This window comes from Pan troglodytes, chromosome 14 (genome assembly GCF_028858775.2).
Source record: "Pan troglodytes isolate AG18354 chromosome 14, NHGRI_mPanTro3-v2.0_pri, whole genome shotgun sequence".
NCBI lineage: Eukaryota > Metazoa > Chordata > Mammalia > Primates > Hominidae > Pan > Pan troglodytes.
Window position 1 is genome coordinate 85,035,695 of NC_072412.2, and position 15,518 is coordinate 85,051,212.

General features: G+C 34.1%; 1 protein-coding gene across 50 annotated transcripts in view; it reads right to left on the reverse strand.

The window, feature by feature from the left end:
* Window positions 1-15,518, reverse strand: part of RBM26 (RNA binding motif protein 26) — a 92,118-nt gene that overhangs the window by 33,824 nt on the left and 42,776 nt on the right. For 16 of the 50 annotated variants that reach the window (XM_054665449.2, XM_063792261.1, XM_063792259.1 and 13 more), the window contains exons 10-14: window positions 11,145-11,256; window positions 9,844-10,003; window positions 6,794-6,958; window positions 6,012-6,143; window positions 4,734-4,805 (exon numbers count right to left, since the gene is read on the reverse strand). In XM_054665449.2, the coding sequence (XP_054521424.1) occupies window positions 4,734-4,805; window positions 6,012-6,143; window positions 6,794-6,958; window positions 9,844-10,003; window positions 11,145-11,256 (641 nt within the window). The remainder of the gene's footprint in view (window positions 1-4,733; window positions 4,806-6,011; window positions 6,144-6,793; window positions 6,959-9,843; window positions 10,004-11,144; window positions 11,257-15,518) is intronic. The other 34 variants (XM_054665470.2, XM_054665469.2, XM_063792270.1 and 31 more) reach the window with 3 other exon arrangements.

Sequence of the window (15,518 nt, forward strand, 5' to 3'; positions counted from 1 at the left end):
AAAGAAAGAGAAAAACAGCTGTTTTTCATAGATAAGAATGGAAGGGAAAAAAGTATTTTGTAAAATTAAGTTATCCAAGTATGATTTTTCAATAACCAATGCCTAAGTAGAAATTAAATACAAATATAGTTATGAGGTCTAACAGCCACACTCACAATAAATAGCTCCAACAGGTTTTTAAAGCAGAAATACATTGGTTTAATGCAATCAAAAGACAGTATGAGGAGCTATGTGTAGGAAACGTATTAATACGGTTACTGTATGGTCAGTTTTCATAGTAAGTGGTCACCTGTTCAGTAAATCTGAATGTTCGTTTATGATATTCACTTAAAGCAGCACATAGATGTGCGTTCTGTATCAAACCTGAGAATTCTGATGAGAAGAATGGGATTTTGGTTTAAAGTTAAGTTTATACATACTTTTAGATATTAATCGTTTTTAAATTTCAAGAACACAAAGTATGTTTTAATACACTGATCTACCTCATCTTTTTTGTATCTTTCAAAATTTTATTCTTTTAATTGACAAAAACTGTATAGAGATGTCCCTTAACTTATGATGGGGCTATATATCCATTGTAAGTTGAAATACCATTTAAGTTGAAAATACATTTTCAACTTGTAAGTAATAAATGCATCATCAAATTGAAAAATTGTTAGTCAAGTCACTGTAAGTTGATGACTGTGTATTTATCATGCACAACATGCTGTTTGAAATATATACACTGTAAAATGGCTAAGTCAAGCTAATTAACATTTGTATTATGTCACTTTTTTTTGTGGTGAGCTGCTTTCTTGGCAATTTTCAAGAATGCAACACATTGTTATTAACTATAGTCACCACGTTGTACTATAGATATCTTTAATATATTTCTTCTATCTAACTGAAGTTTTATACCTTTGACCAACATTTCCCAATCCCCTGTCCTCAGCCACTGGTAACCACCATTCTACTCTCTGCTTCTATGAGTTCAACTTTTTAAGATTCCACATATAAGTGAAATAGACAAAGGGATTAAAAGAAACAAAGATTAAAAAACTTGCAGAGAAATATTTTAACAAACATCAAAGTAAAAAATATGTACAGCTAGTAATGAATTTTTGCTACACAAATAGCTTAGTTACTACAAAGTTCAGCAAAGCTAATACACTCAAATAAATTAATTTCATATTTTCCTGAAAAAAAAATGCAGGTAATAATCCTGAGAGGCCACTGAATTAAAAAATAAAAATTAAAAATAGTCAATAACAGTTAAGAAAAAAAAACTATGATAAATCCCACTCTTTTTTTTTTTTTTTTTTTTTTTGAGACAGAGTCTAGCTCTGCCACCCAGGCTGGGGTGCAGTGGCGCCATCTTGGCTCATTGCAACCTCCACCTCCCTGGTTCAAGTGATTCTCCTGCCAGCCTCCCAAGTAGCTGGGATTACAGGCGCCCGCCACGAGGCCCAGCTAATTTTTGTATTTTTAGAAGAGACAGGGTTTCACTGTATTGGCCAGGCTGGTCTCGAACTCCTGACCTCATGATCTGCCTACCTCGGCCTCCCAAAGTGCTGGGATTACAAGCGTGAGCCATGCGCCCAGCCAAATCCCTCTAAATCTTTTAACTAGCAAAGTTACACAACAAATTCAAATTTCAAAAATCCAAGGAAACATAATAAGATTTGCTTAGCATCTACACAATGGCAGCTGCTAAATCAACAGGTGAAGTTTCTCTATAACATGCAATATTCTTTTAATTATACCACACAATTTTCCTTTTAAAAGTTCCATGGTATAGATGTTAATATATCATCATGCAGAGACCAAGATATATTTTTACATTGCAAAAACCACAAGAACAATAACATCCTGTATCATAAATCTGATATTTAAAGCTGATATGATAAAGAAGATTAAATATTCCACTGGTTACGCAGTTTGCCTTCTTAGAATTTAGAAGGGATTCAGCAAGATAATTTGAACGGTCTTAAGTCTGTTTTAAAAAACTAACCAGGACAGTATACACAGATGTAGCCCTTTATTCTTCATGAATTTCTTTAGTAAGCAGAGGCACTCAAACATAATTTATCAAATCTATTCACATAATAACTAAATACCTCTTGCAATATCTTCATATTTACCGTCAGCAATTACGTTTTAACTTTCCTCTCTTCTAGCCTCCTCACGAAAATGGGGTCTCAGGATAAAGAATAATCACTAAAGGTTTTACTGTGTGTTGTTGATAGGGAAGGTATAAAATGTTACATTTGTGTATTTATTTAGTTTAATAATGACATAGGATACTGTATAGATACAAGCTTTGGGTTTTCCCCTGCCTTCATTTTTTTTAAAAAAAGAATCTTTCAACTAATATTTGATGATGGGGAACATTCTTCTATTCTTTCTAAGACTTCTTTGAATCACTGCCCTGTAAGTATTTTGGACCCAAACCCCCTAAGGATTAGGGGAACAGAAACAACAAAAATAAGCAAAAATAAAATGTTTCTCTGTAAAGACACTCACTGAAGATGAATAAAAGTTACATACTTACTGTTTTCCTTAATAGGCTGTTTACGGTATTTATCAAAAATATTTTTCCCCATAAATAGCTTGCTACCATAAATGATTTTTTTCCCACAAAAATTCAGTTAGTAGTTTATTGCATTAGCATAATATATGGGTATATATATTAATCTATGCATTAGTAAAGTTATATTATCAACTACAAATTTGTACTCACAATACACTGCAAAAATTTTATAAAAGCTATGAGTACACACTTCAATTTCAAAAGTCCAAATCTGATATTACAGACTCCAAATATAACTGAGCATTTTAGATGTCTCTAGAATTTCTCAGTAGTACACTAAGTACAGCTGAACTTAGTGTTAAGTTTTATTTTACATTTAATTGACAGAACTGTACATATTTATGGGGTACAGTGTGATGTTTTGATACATATATACATTATGTAATAATCAAAATCTATCACCTCAAACACTTCCAGTGTTTCTTTTTTCTGAAATACTTATTTTCAAGGAGGATAAACCTAATCCAAGTAAGTATTTGATACTGCTAAATTTAGTAGCACAGACTAAGCAGCACAGAAATTCCAAGGAGGAGGCGGGGATAACAGAAAAATCTGGAGGTTTCATGGGAGATGTTAGAGAGACTTTCACTCTTTAAATAATGACTGGAATTTAGTGGGGGGGGGGGAATGCACTCCAGAAAAATCACCACCAAAAAAATAAAATAAAATAATAAAAGTCAGGAAAGGCCAAAGGAAAACGAGCAGAAAAGTACTCCCTTGGGTAAAAAGACTAGAGCAGAAGTAATAGAACCAGAATTATTGAGTTATCAATGAGCTGTGAATCAAGGAAAGTAATTTAGCTGAGAAACTCAAAGTTTCTATAATGAATTAACGCCAAAATAAGTCTGAGTGTAAGATGGTGACAGTATAAACTAGACGAGGGGAATTCCAGGATGCCAGTTAAGACACTGCACCCAGAGGCTAGGAAACTGAAGGTGGCAGAAAAAGAAGTGGTCTACAAACACAAGCAAATGATTGTAAGGCTTTTAGATCACACAGCTTAGAAAATGGTGTTATCACTTTCTGAGCTAAGGGCTAGGATAAATTAATTTATATAGGAAATAATGAATTCATTTTAGGCACATTATGCCCGAAGTAATGCTGAGATGCCCAAGAGCAAAGTCTGATACACAAACTCAGATTCAAATACCTAAAACTGCCAAAGTTTAACATTGTAAATAAAGAAAATAATATACTGAAGAATATAGTGAAGACAGCAGGGCAGCTATCTCACTGATGCATTATCTCTGAAATTGATTCCCAATCTTCAGACTGAAAAGAGCCATGGACTAGAAATAGGAGCCCCAAATTCTAGTTCTGGCTCAGTGACTCACAGTATACAGATGAAATCATAACAATGTTTGGGCCTTGACTTTAAGATAAGCATATAGAACTAAGAAAGATTATTTAATTCTCACATTCTGTGATTTCATATGCCTCAAATAAAATCAAAGACAAAGTATTTACTCATACCTAAACAGAAAAAAAATAACATCTACACAGAACTATAAGATATATCCATAAATGGTCTTGATTTAATAAATATTTATCCCCTTTCATTTAAAAAAAAAGAAATGACTATATGTATTGTTATGCTACCTCTATTACTGTTTAGTAATAAGTGAAAAACTTACATTTACATCATCCTTTCCAGTTTACAAAAATATTTGTAAATAAATGATTTTATTTGATCTTCAGAAAACCCCATGAGCAAGATAAATATTACCATCACCATTTTACCGATGAGTAAAAAGATTCAGAAAAATTAAGAACACTGCCCAACGTCATGCAGTTAGTAAGTGAAGAGCCAGGGCTCAAACTCAGGTGAAATTCCTAATCATGGCCCTTTCTATTAGGCTGCCAGAGTTGTCAAACCAAAATGCACAGTATCTCTAAAGAAAACAAAGTAAATAAAAAGAATAAAACAAAGAAAAGGAATGGAGTACATGGAAATATAGTGGGAGGCAAGTATTAAAATGCTGATGCAAAAGTAAAAAAAAGGAAAATATTTTTCTTTTTCAGCAAATGGAAACCAAAAGGTAGGAAAAGATACAGATACTATTAAGAAGCAAGAGTTTAGAACTATGAAAAAAAATTAAAAATTAAGATGCCACCTGAAAACATTTATGAAGCCAAGACAAACACATCATGCTATTCTTCTTACCTTTTCAGTTGCTGAAACAGATGGCTTTGATACAAAACCCAACCTGTCCTTCACAGATAACTTAGTTACATTCTAAAAAAATTAAAATGGACATATTCAGTGTTTCCCCAAACATATAAAAGTCTGTTGGGATCTTGAACATTCTGATTCTACTTATACAGAGTCTATGAGTATACCAATACTAACCACAAAAACTTGATCCTTCTTAAAAGAGACAGAAAGAAAATATGTGGGAAAACAAAAATAAACAGTATGAAATATTATTCAATCATGAAAAATGATGTAAACTAAGAGGTCTGAGCCACGTGGTTGCTAAAGTCCCTGCCACTGACACAGAATAAATTAGGAGAAAATCTCAAATTTTAAAAATTAAAATATATGCCCACTTACTGAGCTTAAAAATAGTGCCAACTTCTTCTAAAGTATGTTTATTTTATATCCAAATATACTGTATTTGGTGATAATTTGGGATGTTAGGACTGGGAATTTTTAAAATTAACTAATAATTTACCAATAGACATTCTGCATGTCCTTGCAGAAATTCAGCATCTTACTCTTCAGGAATTATCTAGGAAGACTACTTTAATAAGGTGGCATCCACTAGCTAAGTAGGATACTACATCCTAACTCTATTTTACACAGCAAATGCTGAAACATCGGGAGACAAAGGAAAGCTAAGTTTCAGAGACTGAGAATGTAGAAACAAGAAACTGCCACTCAAGTGTTGAAGGAAGTGGGAAGGAAATGATATATGGAGAAAAGAATCCCAGAGTCAGGAATAAGTGATGCAAAGTTATGAGAGAGCGGTCTAAGTACTTAAAACAGTATAATATCAAGCATGCTTAACTTGATGGTTTAAGCCTTCCCTTACCATAAGCTTTTAGTTTAGTTCAGTCTACTACACAATTATCTCTGGAACAGAATTCTAATTAAGTAAAAAGATGATGGAAAAATAAGATTTAATATATTCAACTTCACTCTTCGGGCAGTTTTGCTGACATGTATCTCCTCCACAAAGTGAGAGAGAAATCTTTCTCATAAATATTAACTGGAGAGAGGAATTTAAGATTTAAATACTATAGGAAAAGTAGAGACTGAGAAAATGTTATGGTAATGGTAAAAATTAAAAAAAAAAAAACCTTATAGGTGGGGTTCAAATATGTAAAGACTATCATATTTCTATGTAAAATATATACAATTAACTATAATTCAAATCACCAAGGGAAACTAAATTACTGAGAACCTATTACGGGCACAATCGTAAGACCTTTGCTTTACCTGAGGAAGGTCTGAAGAGGCACTCTGGGCTTCTGCAGGTTCAATAGTACTTGAAGGTACTGGACCCAGCCGCTCTTTGACTGACTGCTTCACAACAGGCAAAATGGGCTGCTGGACTAAAGGCTGCATTACCTCAGAACAAGGAAAAAATGTTAAACAAGTTGATTCATTCAAAAGGATGGAAAGTGACCTGTGTTATTTTGTTACTACATTGCCCATGCAGAGAAAGTTTTTAAAATGCAGCTTATAGTCAAAACCTAACTGCCTTCTAATTTCATCCACACATATACAAAGATGTTTTCTTTGCATAAAATAACTTATTTACTGGAATAAATTAAAGTCCAACTTTCACTATCTTCTAACAATCAAAACCCATACTGTTGTAATATACCTCTATAAACACTCTTAACATTACACACTGATGGGGGTTGGGACAAAAAGGAGGGAGAAAGGGGAGAGGGGAAAGAAGAGAGAATTTCTAAGATGAACCTACAGTCTAAATTTCTGGAATATACATAGCTGAGTACTCCTATCTGCCACGGACTATTCCATATGTCTCACATACACCATGCTGTTCTTTCAACTAGCAATTAACATCACAATTATGAGAGAACAGGTTAGAAAGGTTGAGTAAATTTTTCAAGTCTTTACAGGTAACAGAAGCTAAATGCAGAACCAGGGTGTGAACTCAGGCCTACTTGATTCCAATGCCTCTACTCGTAAACACTATGCTAAGAGCTTTCTAAGAAATGCACGTACTTTTACACAAATTTCTCTCTTACCTTTGGAGAAGTAGTTTGTAACTGTTGGGTGCTTCCTTCTCTGTGCCAATAAACCTTAATAAAGCGATTGTTTAATACTGCTTCCGTACTTGATATTGCTTTCTTTGCTTCTTCATATGTTGCAAATTGGATTAGGGCACCTTCAGGATCACCATTATAAGCAACCTAAGATTTAAAATATTAAGAACAGTGAATTTCCAAAGGAATCTGTTGCTTCATAGAGTAAAATTCCCCAGTAAGTGAAATACTGGTCCTTCCAAGTAAGATTCTGTATTTATACTTGCTGGTATCTGGATTAGTAGACCACAGTCTACTTTTACTCCAGAAGAAATAGTAACCAAGGATTGTTCACAGCATAAAAAGAGTTCCTCTATATAATAGCAGAGAAAGTCGACTGCATAAATGTTACATATAGGCATTCAAAGTGTTTCTCTTTTTATTCCCAATTTTAATAGCAACTATGAGAAACAATCCCTATTGTCAATAAATGACATGGCAAAGATTCACAGAATCTGAAGAAGGCAGTAAATTACTTTGCAAGGGGTTATCTCTAACAAAAAATTACAGAAAAATCCATCTGAACGATTGCCCAAATTTGTAATTCTCACATTTCCAAAAGCACAAGAAAATTTAAGAACAAAAAAAAGAGACCATGTAACAACAGCATCAATCACATTTGATATATGAGAAAACCGAGACTTCAAGGAATGTGATTCTATAGACACTTACAGCTAATAAGTAATAAATCCAAGACTTTTCACTTCAAATTCCTATTCTTTCAATAATAGAGTTTTCCAAAGTGTGGTATATAAACCACTGGTGGTGTGCAGCAATACAGAAAAGAGATTAACAGTGGCCTGGGCCAGGCATGGTGGCTCATGTCAGTAATCCCAGCACTCTGGGAGACCAAGGCAGGAGGACTGCTTCAGCCCAGGAGTTCAAGGCCAGCCTGGACAACATATTAAGACCCCACTGGTACAAATAATAATTGAAAAAATATTAGCCGGGTGTGGTGGCACACAACTGTGGTCCCAGCTACTCGGGACGCTGAGGCAGGAGAATCACCTAAGCCCAGGAGGTCGAGGCTACAAGGAACCGTAATCATGCCACCTCACTCTAGCCTCAGTGACAAGAGTGAGACTCTGTCTCAAAAAAACAAAAACCAAAAAACAAAACAAAAAAGTAGTTGGAATCAAACTGCCTGGCTCAAACTTTGGCAGCTACTCTCACATGAACATGATCAAGTTACTTAACCTTTCTGGGCCTTGTTTTCTTTTTCTACAAATGAGAATAACCATACCCACTCTTCAGTGTTAAGAATTAAATAATTCACATAGAACAGAGATTGTACACAGTCAGAAGTATTCAATAAACATTAATTATAACTATAAAGATAATTTTGGTAACATTTTAATAATTATACATTTTTTAAGACTTTATAAACATCAATTTCATCACTATGTTTAATTAGCATGAAGCTAAAGAGTTTTGAAAATTGATTTTGAAAAACATGTTTTAAGAACAATAATGCAGGTAGTACACAGACATGGCAAAAGAACCAATCAACAGAAGATTTCAACCTCACTTGTAATTGAGTAAATGCAAATAGAAGCAATAGTGAGATATGTTTTGCCCCTCAGCTTTAAAAAAAATTTTAAATATTACCAGTGTAGTTAATTGTGTGAAGAATATTTTGAAAACCTTTTTATGACTAGATATAGTGGTAGATCAAATGAAATTGCCATAAAAAGACAACTCAAAGATATTCAAGATTAAGTAAATAACCACAGGGTAATGTGTATACTATGGGCTCATAAATAGTTTTAAGTTTGTGTACAGATAAATAGACACAGAATTGTGTAACAATCTAAAATAACACATGATAAACTGTTAACAATAATGTAATTATAGATGGGCAGGGGAATGGAATAGACAGTTGAAAGGGAACCATTTCCTTTAAATTCTATGTATATATCTCTGTTGCCCTACCTGAATCGAACATGAATCTTTTTCCCGCTCTATTACTTTTATAGTACTTTTCAATGGCAAGAAAACAAAACTTTCCAAAACATCCTAAGTTGTTAGGATGAATTGTATCCTCTAAAATTTGTTTTTATTAAATTATAAAACATAATTATTTTAATTGCAAAAACAACACCATACAAAATGGGGGAAAAATTCAACATACTATTTCAACACTTTCACCGTATCACATAATATAAACTCAATACTAAAAAAACACCCAAGTTACATATACCCAAGCCAAGGTCTAATTATAGGTGCAGTCAAATACAAATTACTGTTACTGTTACTTACCTTGAAGAATATTCAAAAGTGGTAAAGAAAAAGTAAATGTTTAAACTAATTACAGATTACAAGGTATCTGGGCCTCAAAAGTCTCTATTAAGTGCATCCCACCATAGGAGTGACAAAAATCTGACTAAAATTTCTGCTGAAATGATTTTGAGAAACTGAGGAACTGAAAACTATTGTAAGATTGGATTTTACCAGTGTGATTAACTTTGCTGTAGTTTTATGACAACCTTTATTAGGTAAAAAGTTTATGATAATATGATCAATTGAAACACTAAAAATTGTATTTTTTCCTAAAAGGTAGAGTTCCATTTCATGTCCAATTTTCCCAATTCAGAATAACAATTTTTTTTTTTTTTTTTTGAGACGGAGTTTTGCTCTTATCACCCAGGCTGGAGTGCAGTGGCGCAATCTCGGCTCGCTGCAACCTTAGCCTCCCAGATTCAAGCAATTCTCCTGCCTCAACCTCCCGAGTAGCTGGGATTACAGGTGCCTGCCACCACACCCAGCTAATTTTTGTATTTTTAGTAGAGATGGGGTTTCACCAGGTTGGCCAGGCTAGTCTCGAATTCCTGACCTCAGGTGATCCGCCCGCCTTGGCCTCCCAAAGTGCTGGGATTACAGGCGTGAACCACCATGCCCAGCCTTATAATATTTATTTATAAAGGTAGTTTTCTTATTACATTAAGTTCCCTAAACAGAAGGAAGAGATAACAAAACCATTTCATGGCTGTTACCTGTAAGTTAACCAAGGTTCCAAATCGACTAAAATGTTCATTAAGTTTGCTGATATTATTTAATTCTGGAGGAACTTTTCTAAGTTCAAGCTTGGTATTTTCATTTCCAAATTGAACCTTCTTCTGAAAGCCTGGGCTGTTTGTTCTATTAAAATTTGGTCTGTAAACAAAATTCAAGTTAGTCAATACATTTATAAACCCTGACCCTGACCAAATACAAGGGAATAAAGTTTAACAAAATAGATATCCAATTAAGTTCAATTTTCCCCCAAACTGAAATTACTGGTTGATAAAGGAAATTTAAATTTTCTTCCAACAATGAAGTTTCCAAATGAGCACTGTTAGCATCTTTCATGGAAGCCAACTGAGAAGGGTTCTGCCATATCATTTGTTACTTTCCACTTCTGATCCACCTCTACTTAACATTCCTATCAGGAAAAGTCTCAGTATCCTCTTTTAGTCAATTTGCATATATAACCTTTATTCTGATTCTGTAAAAGTCAGCTTACTAAAAAATATCCTATCTTAAAACTTTAAGTTTTAAATTTGATTTTAAATTTTATTTTCTTTGATGACAGTCTCAACCTCTTTCCCGCTTTATTTAAAAAAAGAAAAAAAGAATTGTTGGAACTATAAAGAATACATTTTGACACTTGAAGAAAGGACAAAACTGTGGCCTAGAGAGGTTACTCTGCATTAAATCACAGAATTAATCACAAAGAACTAGAAACTATCCATTATTAAGTAGATGTTAAAGCTCTAAAAGTGATCCTAGTCTCTCTTCACACATTTATTTATAAATGAATCACCTCACACATATCTTAACATTCTGATTCCTTACCCCTTTCTCTGAAGCTCTTCCTTGACCATTCAATGCCTAGACAGCCTCTCCAACTCCCACAAAAGCCCTTTCTAGCTCCTACCTAGCAGGAACTGCCTACATATGAAAGTCTCTTGACAGGTCTGATCTATACCCCCTTCCTCTAATGATGAGAGGCTCATGACTATCCTGTATATAGCTAGTATTCAACAGGTCTAAGTTAAAGAGTGGGTTTTTTGGAGGAGGGTAAATGATAAGAGGAAAAAATTATGCCCTGAACTACCACACCATTTCTGTAAGAAAATGCTTTTCTAACATCAGACAACTAACTTACCAATTTTTAGAAAACTCACACTTGGGGATTGCTTACAGAACAGAGTAACACTTTTGGAAGAAACCAAACCATATTGTCATAATAATACAGAAATGATCCTGAAAATCAATGCACAATTATACTCCTCAATTTTCCTGGCCACCTTACTTATCAAACCAAGTCTTCTTTGTAGGAACTCCAGGCTCTCCAGAACCAATGGTTCTTTTCCTTGATTCTGAGTCCACTACTATCCTCATACTGCTTTTATTGGGAGGCTTTTCTGTTTTAAAACAAAAGAAAATGAAAAAAATAAGCATAGGTTAATATTTTCTATTTATCATAGATACCTTCCTCATACAGGAAAATTTCTGGCTTTTGTCTAAATATATATATATATTTTTTTTTTTAGAAGAAATAGAAATAAATGTATAGTAGCTCCCCCTTATCCAGTTTCATTTTTACGATTTCAGTTATCTCTAGTCAACCACAGTCCAAAATTATGGAAAACTACAGAAATAGTAAACAATTCCTAAGTTTTAAACTGCCTGCAGTTCTGAGTAGTGTGATAAAATCTCACACCATCCTGCTCCAACACTTGATCTCATCATGTAGGCATTTTATCATCTCCTATCATCCCAAGAAGGGTAAATACAAAAAGATATTTGACAGAGAAAGACAGGGACCATTCACATAACTTTTATTATAGTATATTGTTATAATTATTTCATTTTATTATTAGACATTGTTGTTTAGCTCTTACTGTGTCTAATTTATAAGTGAAACTTTATCACAGGTGTGACTGTATAGGAAAAAGCATAGTATATGTAGGGTTTGGTACTCTGTGGTTTTACACACGAGGAGTCTTGGAACATATCACCCACAGACAAAGGGGAATTACTGTACATTCAAATACAGTAATCTAAGGGTTTTTTCAAACTTATTTCAACATATTCATTTCACAATTAACTATGAAAAAGAATCAATTCTCACATGCCAAATTAAAATGTGATTCTGTAGGTCACTTCTTTGTAGATAAAACCCAAGTCACTGTTCCCATCTACCATCACCCTCACCACAAATATATATATATGTATCAATGCACAAATGAGAAAATAATCACTTTGAGGCTTTAAGTTCATAGTTTTGAAATCAAATGCACAATCTAAAAGATTCAAAACTTGACACTAATCCAATAATCTTTGAGAAGTGAAAGGTTAGAGTTATGATTGAAGTGAGCTGCTTTTAAATATGGAATAGACTCATAAAATATGAATGTAATGAAAGCGTACTTGCTTTAAAAAGGAAAAGATTCAAGTCTAAAATACAGTGTAAAAGAGCTGTAAAAGTCTGTTACTTTCAACATTTTATATTTACTTACATGGCATGTAATGAGCATAGTACATTTAACCTGTTATTCCCAAATGACTCCAAAGTTTAAAACATGCAAACCTTAATCCACATAGAAAAATGTAACTTAAAAACTCCTTTTTTATAGATGGCAAAATTGATTTGTCTAAAATCCTATTTTTACATATTTCTAAACACCTAACTAACCAAAAGAACTGAAGATCTGTTTCAGCACAATATCTCTCATGGCCACAGCTATGGTCTCCTGCAGGAGGAGAGCATATACTCAATTCTAAATTTTCAACTTCTTTGTTCTCTCTGGAAATCCTACAGGTATCTCAAAACTCACTATGCAGAACATTCAAATTATTTTCATATTGTCTATCTTTTATTTTTCTTAAACATTTCTATTAATGAAACTACCATTTTCCCAATCATCCCAGTCAAGTCATATTTGATATATGACTACCCACATATGCCATACATACAGAGACTCAAATCAACACTCTAGACCCCTGCTGCTTTCCTCCATTTTCAACCTTTCCCAGGACACTGATACCTCCCATCAACATTCAAACATTACAGCTCTAATTACTCCATTTTAAAAAAAAGAAACTCTCGTAAAACCAGTTTTCCCTTTAGCAACAACATCTCTCTCCATACTCCCACAGCCCTTTCCTAATCAATGTCCACACTTACTAACTTTGCTTCCTTAACACCCACTCACTAATCCTCTGAAAACTGGCAGTTGCTCCCATTACTTCACTTTACTTGCTCATGCTAAAATCACTCATGTCCTCACCTGTTGCTTAAGCCTATGAATACACCCCAGTCCTCTTTCTGGACCTCTCAGGAGAATTTGCGGCTGTTGATCATCTTCTTTTCCATCTTAGGTATTATATTCCCTAGGTTTTTAGGAATCCCCACTCCTTGCTTTTGTCTGCAGCTTTTGGGCTTCATTTCTAAGTTTTCTATAAAGTTCTCCTTTCTCTGTCCATTTACTTTGATGCTGACATTTGTCAAGTAGTTATACTTGGGTTTTCTCATCTCACTTTACATAGCCTTCCTAAAATAACTTTCTTATCTACTGCCATGGCTTCATTCATCTTTTTCAGTGATTCTCAGTGGGGATGGGGAGAGGAAGATTTTAGAAACACACGAGAAAGGTTTTTAAAATTATGTAAGTCAGACCTACAGATTTTGGTATGGCTCCTTCTATCTCCCTTTACCTCCCACTGGTACTAATGGGACAGAAGAAAAGATTAAGGACCAAAGTTCTACATATGCATGATTCCAAAATCTGTATATTCTAGTCAACTGTCTCTCATGGGCCTCAGACTTCCATATCCTATTTCCCACTGGACATTTCTACTCAAATGCCCCAGGGGGACAAGAAGTTAAACACTTTCAAAACTAAATTTATCTTTCTGTCAAAGCTGTTCTTCTCAATGAATGATATTATCATCTGCCCAATTATCCAGGGCAGGAAACGGGTGTCTAATTTCATCCACTTATTACCCCTATTCTAAGCCTCCAAATTCAATAAGTTACAAGTTTTGTCAATTCTTTCCACTAAACTTATTTTTTTCATTTCTATTATTACCCTAGCCCAGCTACTATCACCTCTATTCTAAAATTCTGTAAATGCTTTTAATTAGCCTCTTACCTCCCTCTACATTACTTACTTCTTCTCTTACTTCTTCTCTTACAGTCACAAAATTCCTTCAATTTTGGGACTTTGCCCCAAGTCAAAAGTATCACAGGGTACATAGGCTGTATCTATTCTCTTCCTCTGTCTAACTCTGACTTATCCTACATCTCTAGGAAACATCCTGTATCTAGCACGTGTGATGTTTCTCTGTCCAGTGGTACCTTCCAAGGACCGGTTCTGCAAAAGGATTTTTGGTCTTATTCCTGTCTCCCAAGTCTGGTTCACCAGCCCTTTTGGAGAATCTGTGACCTATCCAACATCTTTTGTTTTTTACTTTAATATGTTCCATACCTGAAGTTCACTAAGAGAGGGAATAATGTGTTTTGCCTACAGTAATTGAAATGGGTTTGCTCCATCTCATCTGTATTCTCTAATTCAGAATCCCTTTCATTGGTATATATTTAAAAGAAGGGTATTAAAAACACAGAAGCAAGTTCCTCTTGGTATATACTCAGCAAGTGATCTAATATTAAATAGTTTTATGTAATGTATTTTTCCCCAATAATCATTTTAATGAATTGTTTTTCTGTCTAAAATTGTCAGCACTGGTTTTGTTGACTACAAATGGAAAACTACTTAACCCTTCCTCCTCCCTATATCCAATCATGACATCATCCATCAAGTTTTCCACCTCCTTAGAACTCTGCAAAAAATAACTGTCAGGGCCTCTAGGTAACTTTTACATTAGTAATTTCAATGCATCAAAGGGCCCAAATTTCTTTCCTTTTGCTGAATAATTGCCCTCAAAATTTAAAGCAGTAAGCATAAAAGTTTAACTATCACATAATAATAAGTCTATGACAAATTTAAATTAAGGCCATCTATAGGCTATTAGGAATGTGTAATAATTATATAATTAACAATAAATAAGCTTTTTATGTATCTGTCACAATCCAGGACAGTAAATTTAAAATCCAAACTGGGAATAGATGAGAACACATGGTGGGAGGAGGGAGAGGACTAAAAAGAGATAAGAAAACAGAAGGACTAAAGGCAATCCTCAATTTAGATGGGTTGCTAAATCAGTTGTTTGGTACATAAAATCACTGTTATTAATGGAAAAATCAATCCTAAACTAGCTAACAAAAATGGTACATGATGTATCTAAAGAAGAGTACTAAAATAATCACTATGTACAATAATGATTCTATGAGAAAAAGCATTCAAATTTCTAAGTAGGTATGACAGACATTTCTCTCTCAACAGGATCACTTTCTGTAACAATATGCATTAAGAGCTGAAATTACCACACATCCAACTTGTACATGGTAACATTTAAATGCAAGGGGTTTGATCCCCTTGCTTCTCTTGATCACAACCAGAAATTGCCCTGGCATGTGAATGGATCTAATAAATATTGACCTGTAGTAGCATGTATTTACAGCTCCAAAGCAGCAAGGTAGAAAGAAATGACTTTAGTGGGAATCCCCAGTAAAAGGTTAATTGAAGTGGAAATTCCCACTACAAGGTTCCCAGTAAAAGCA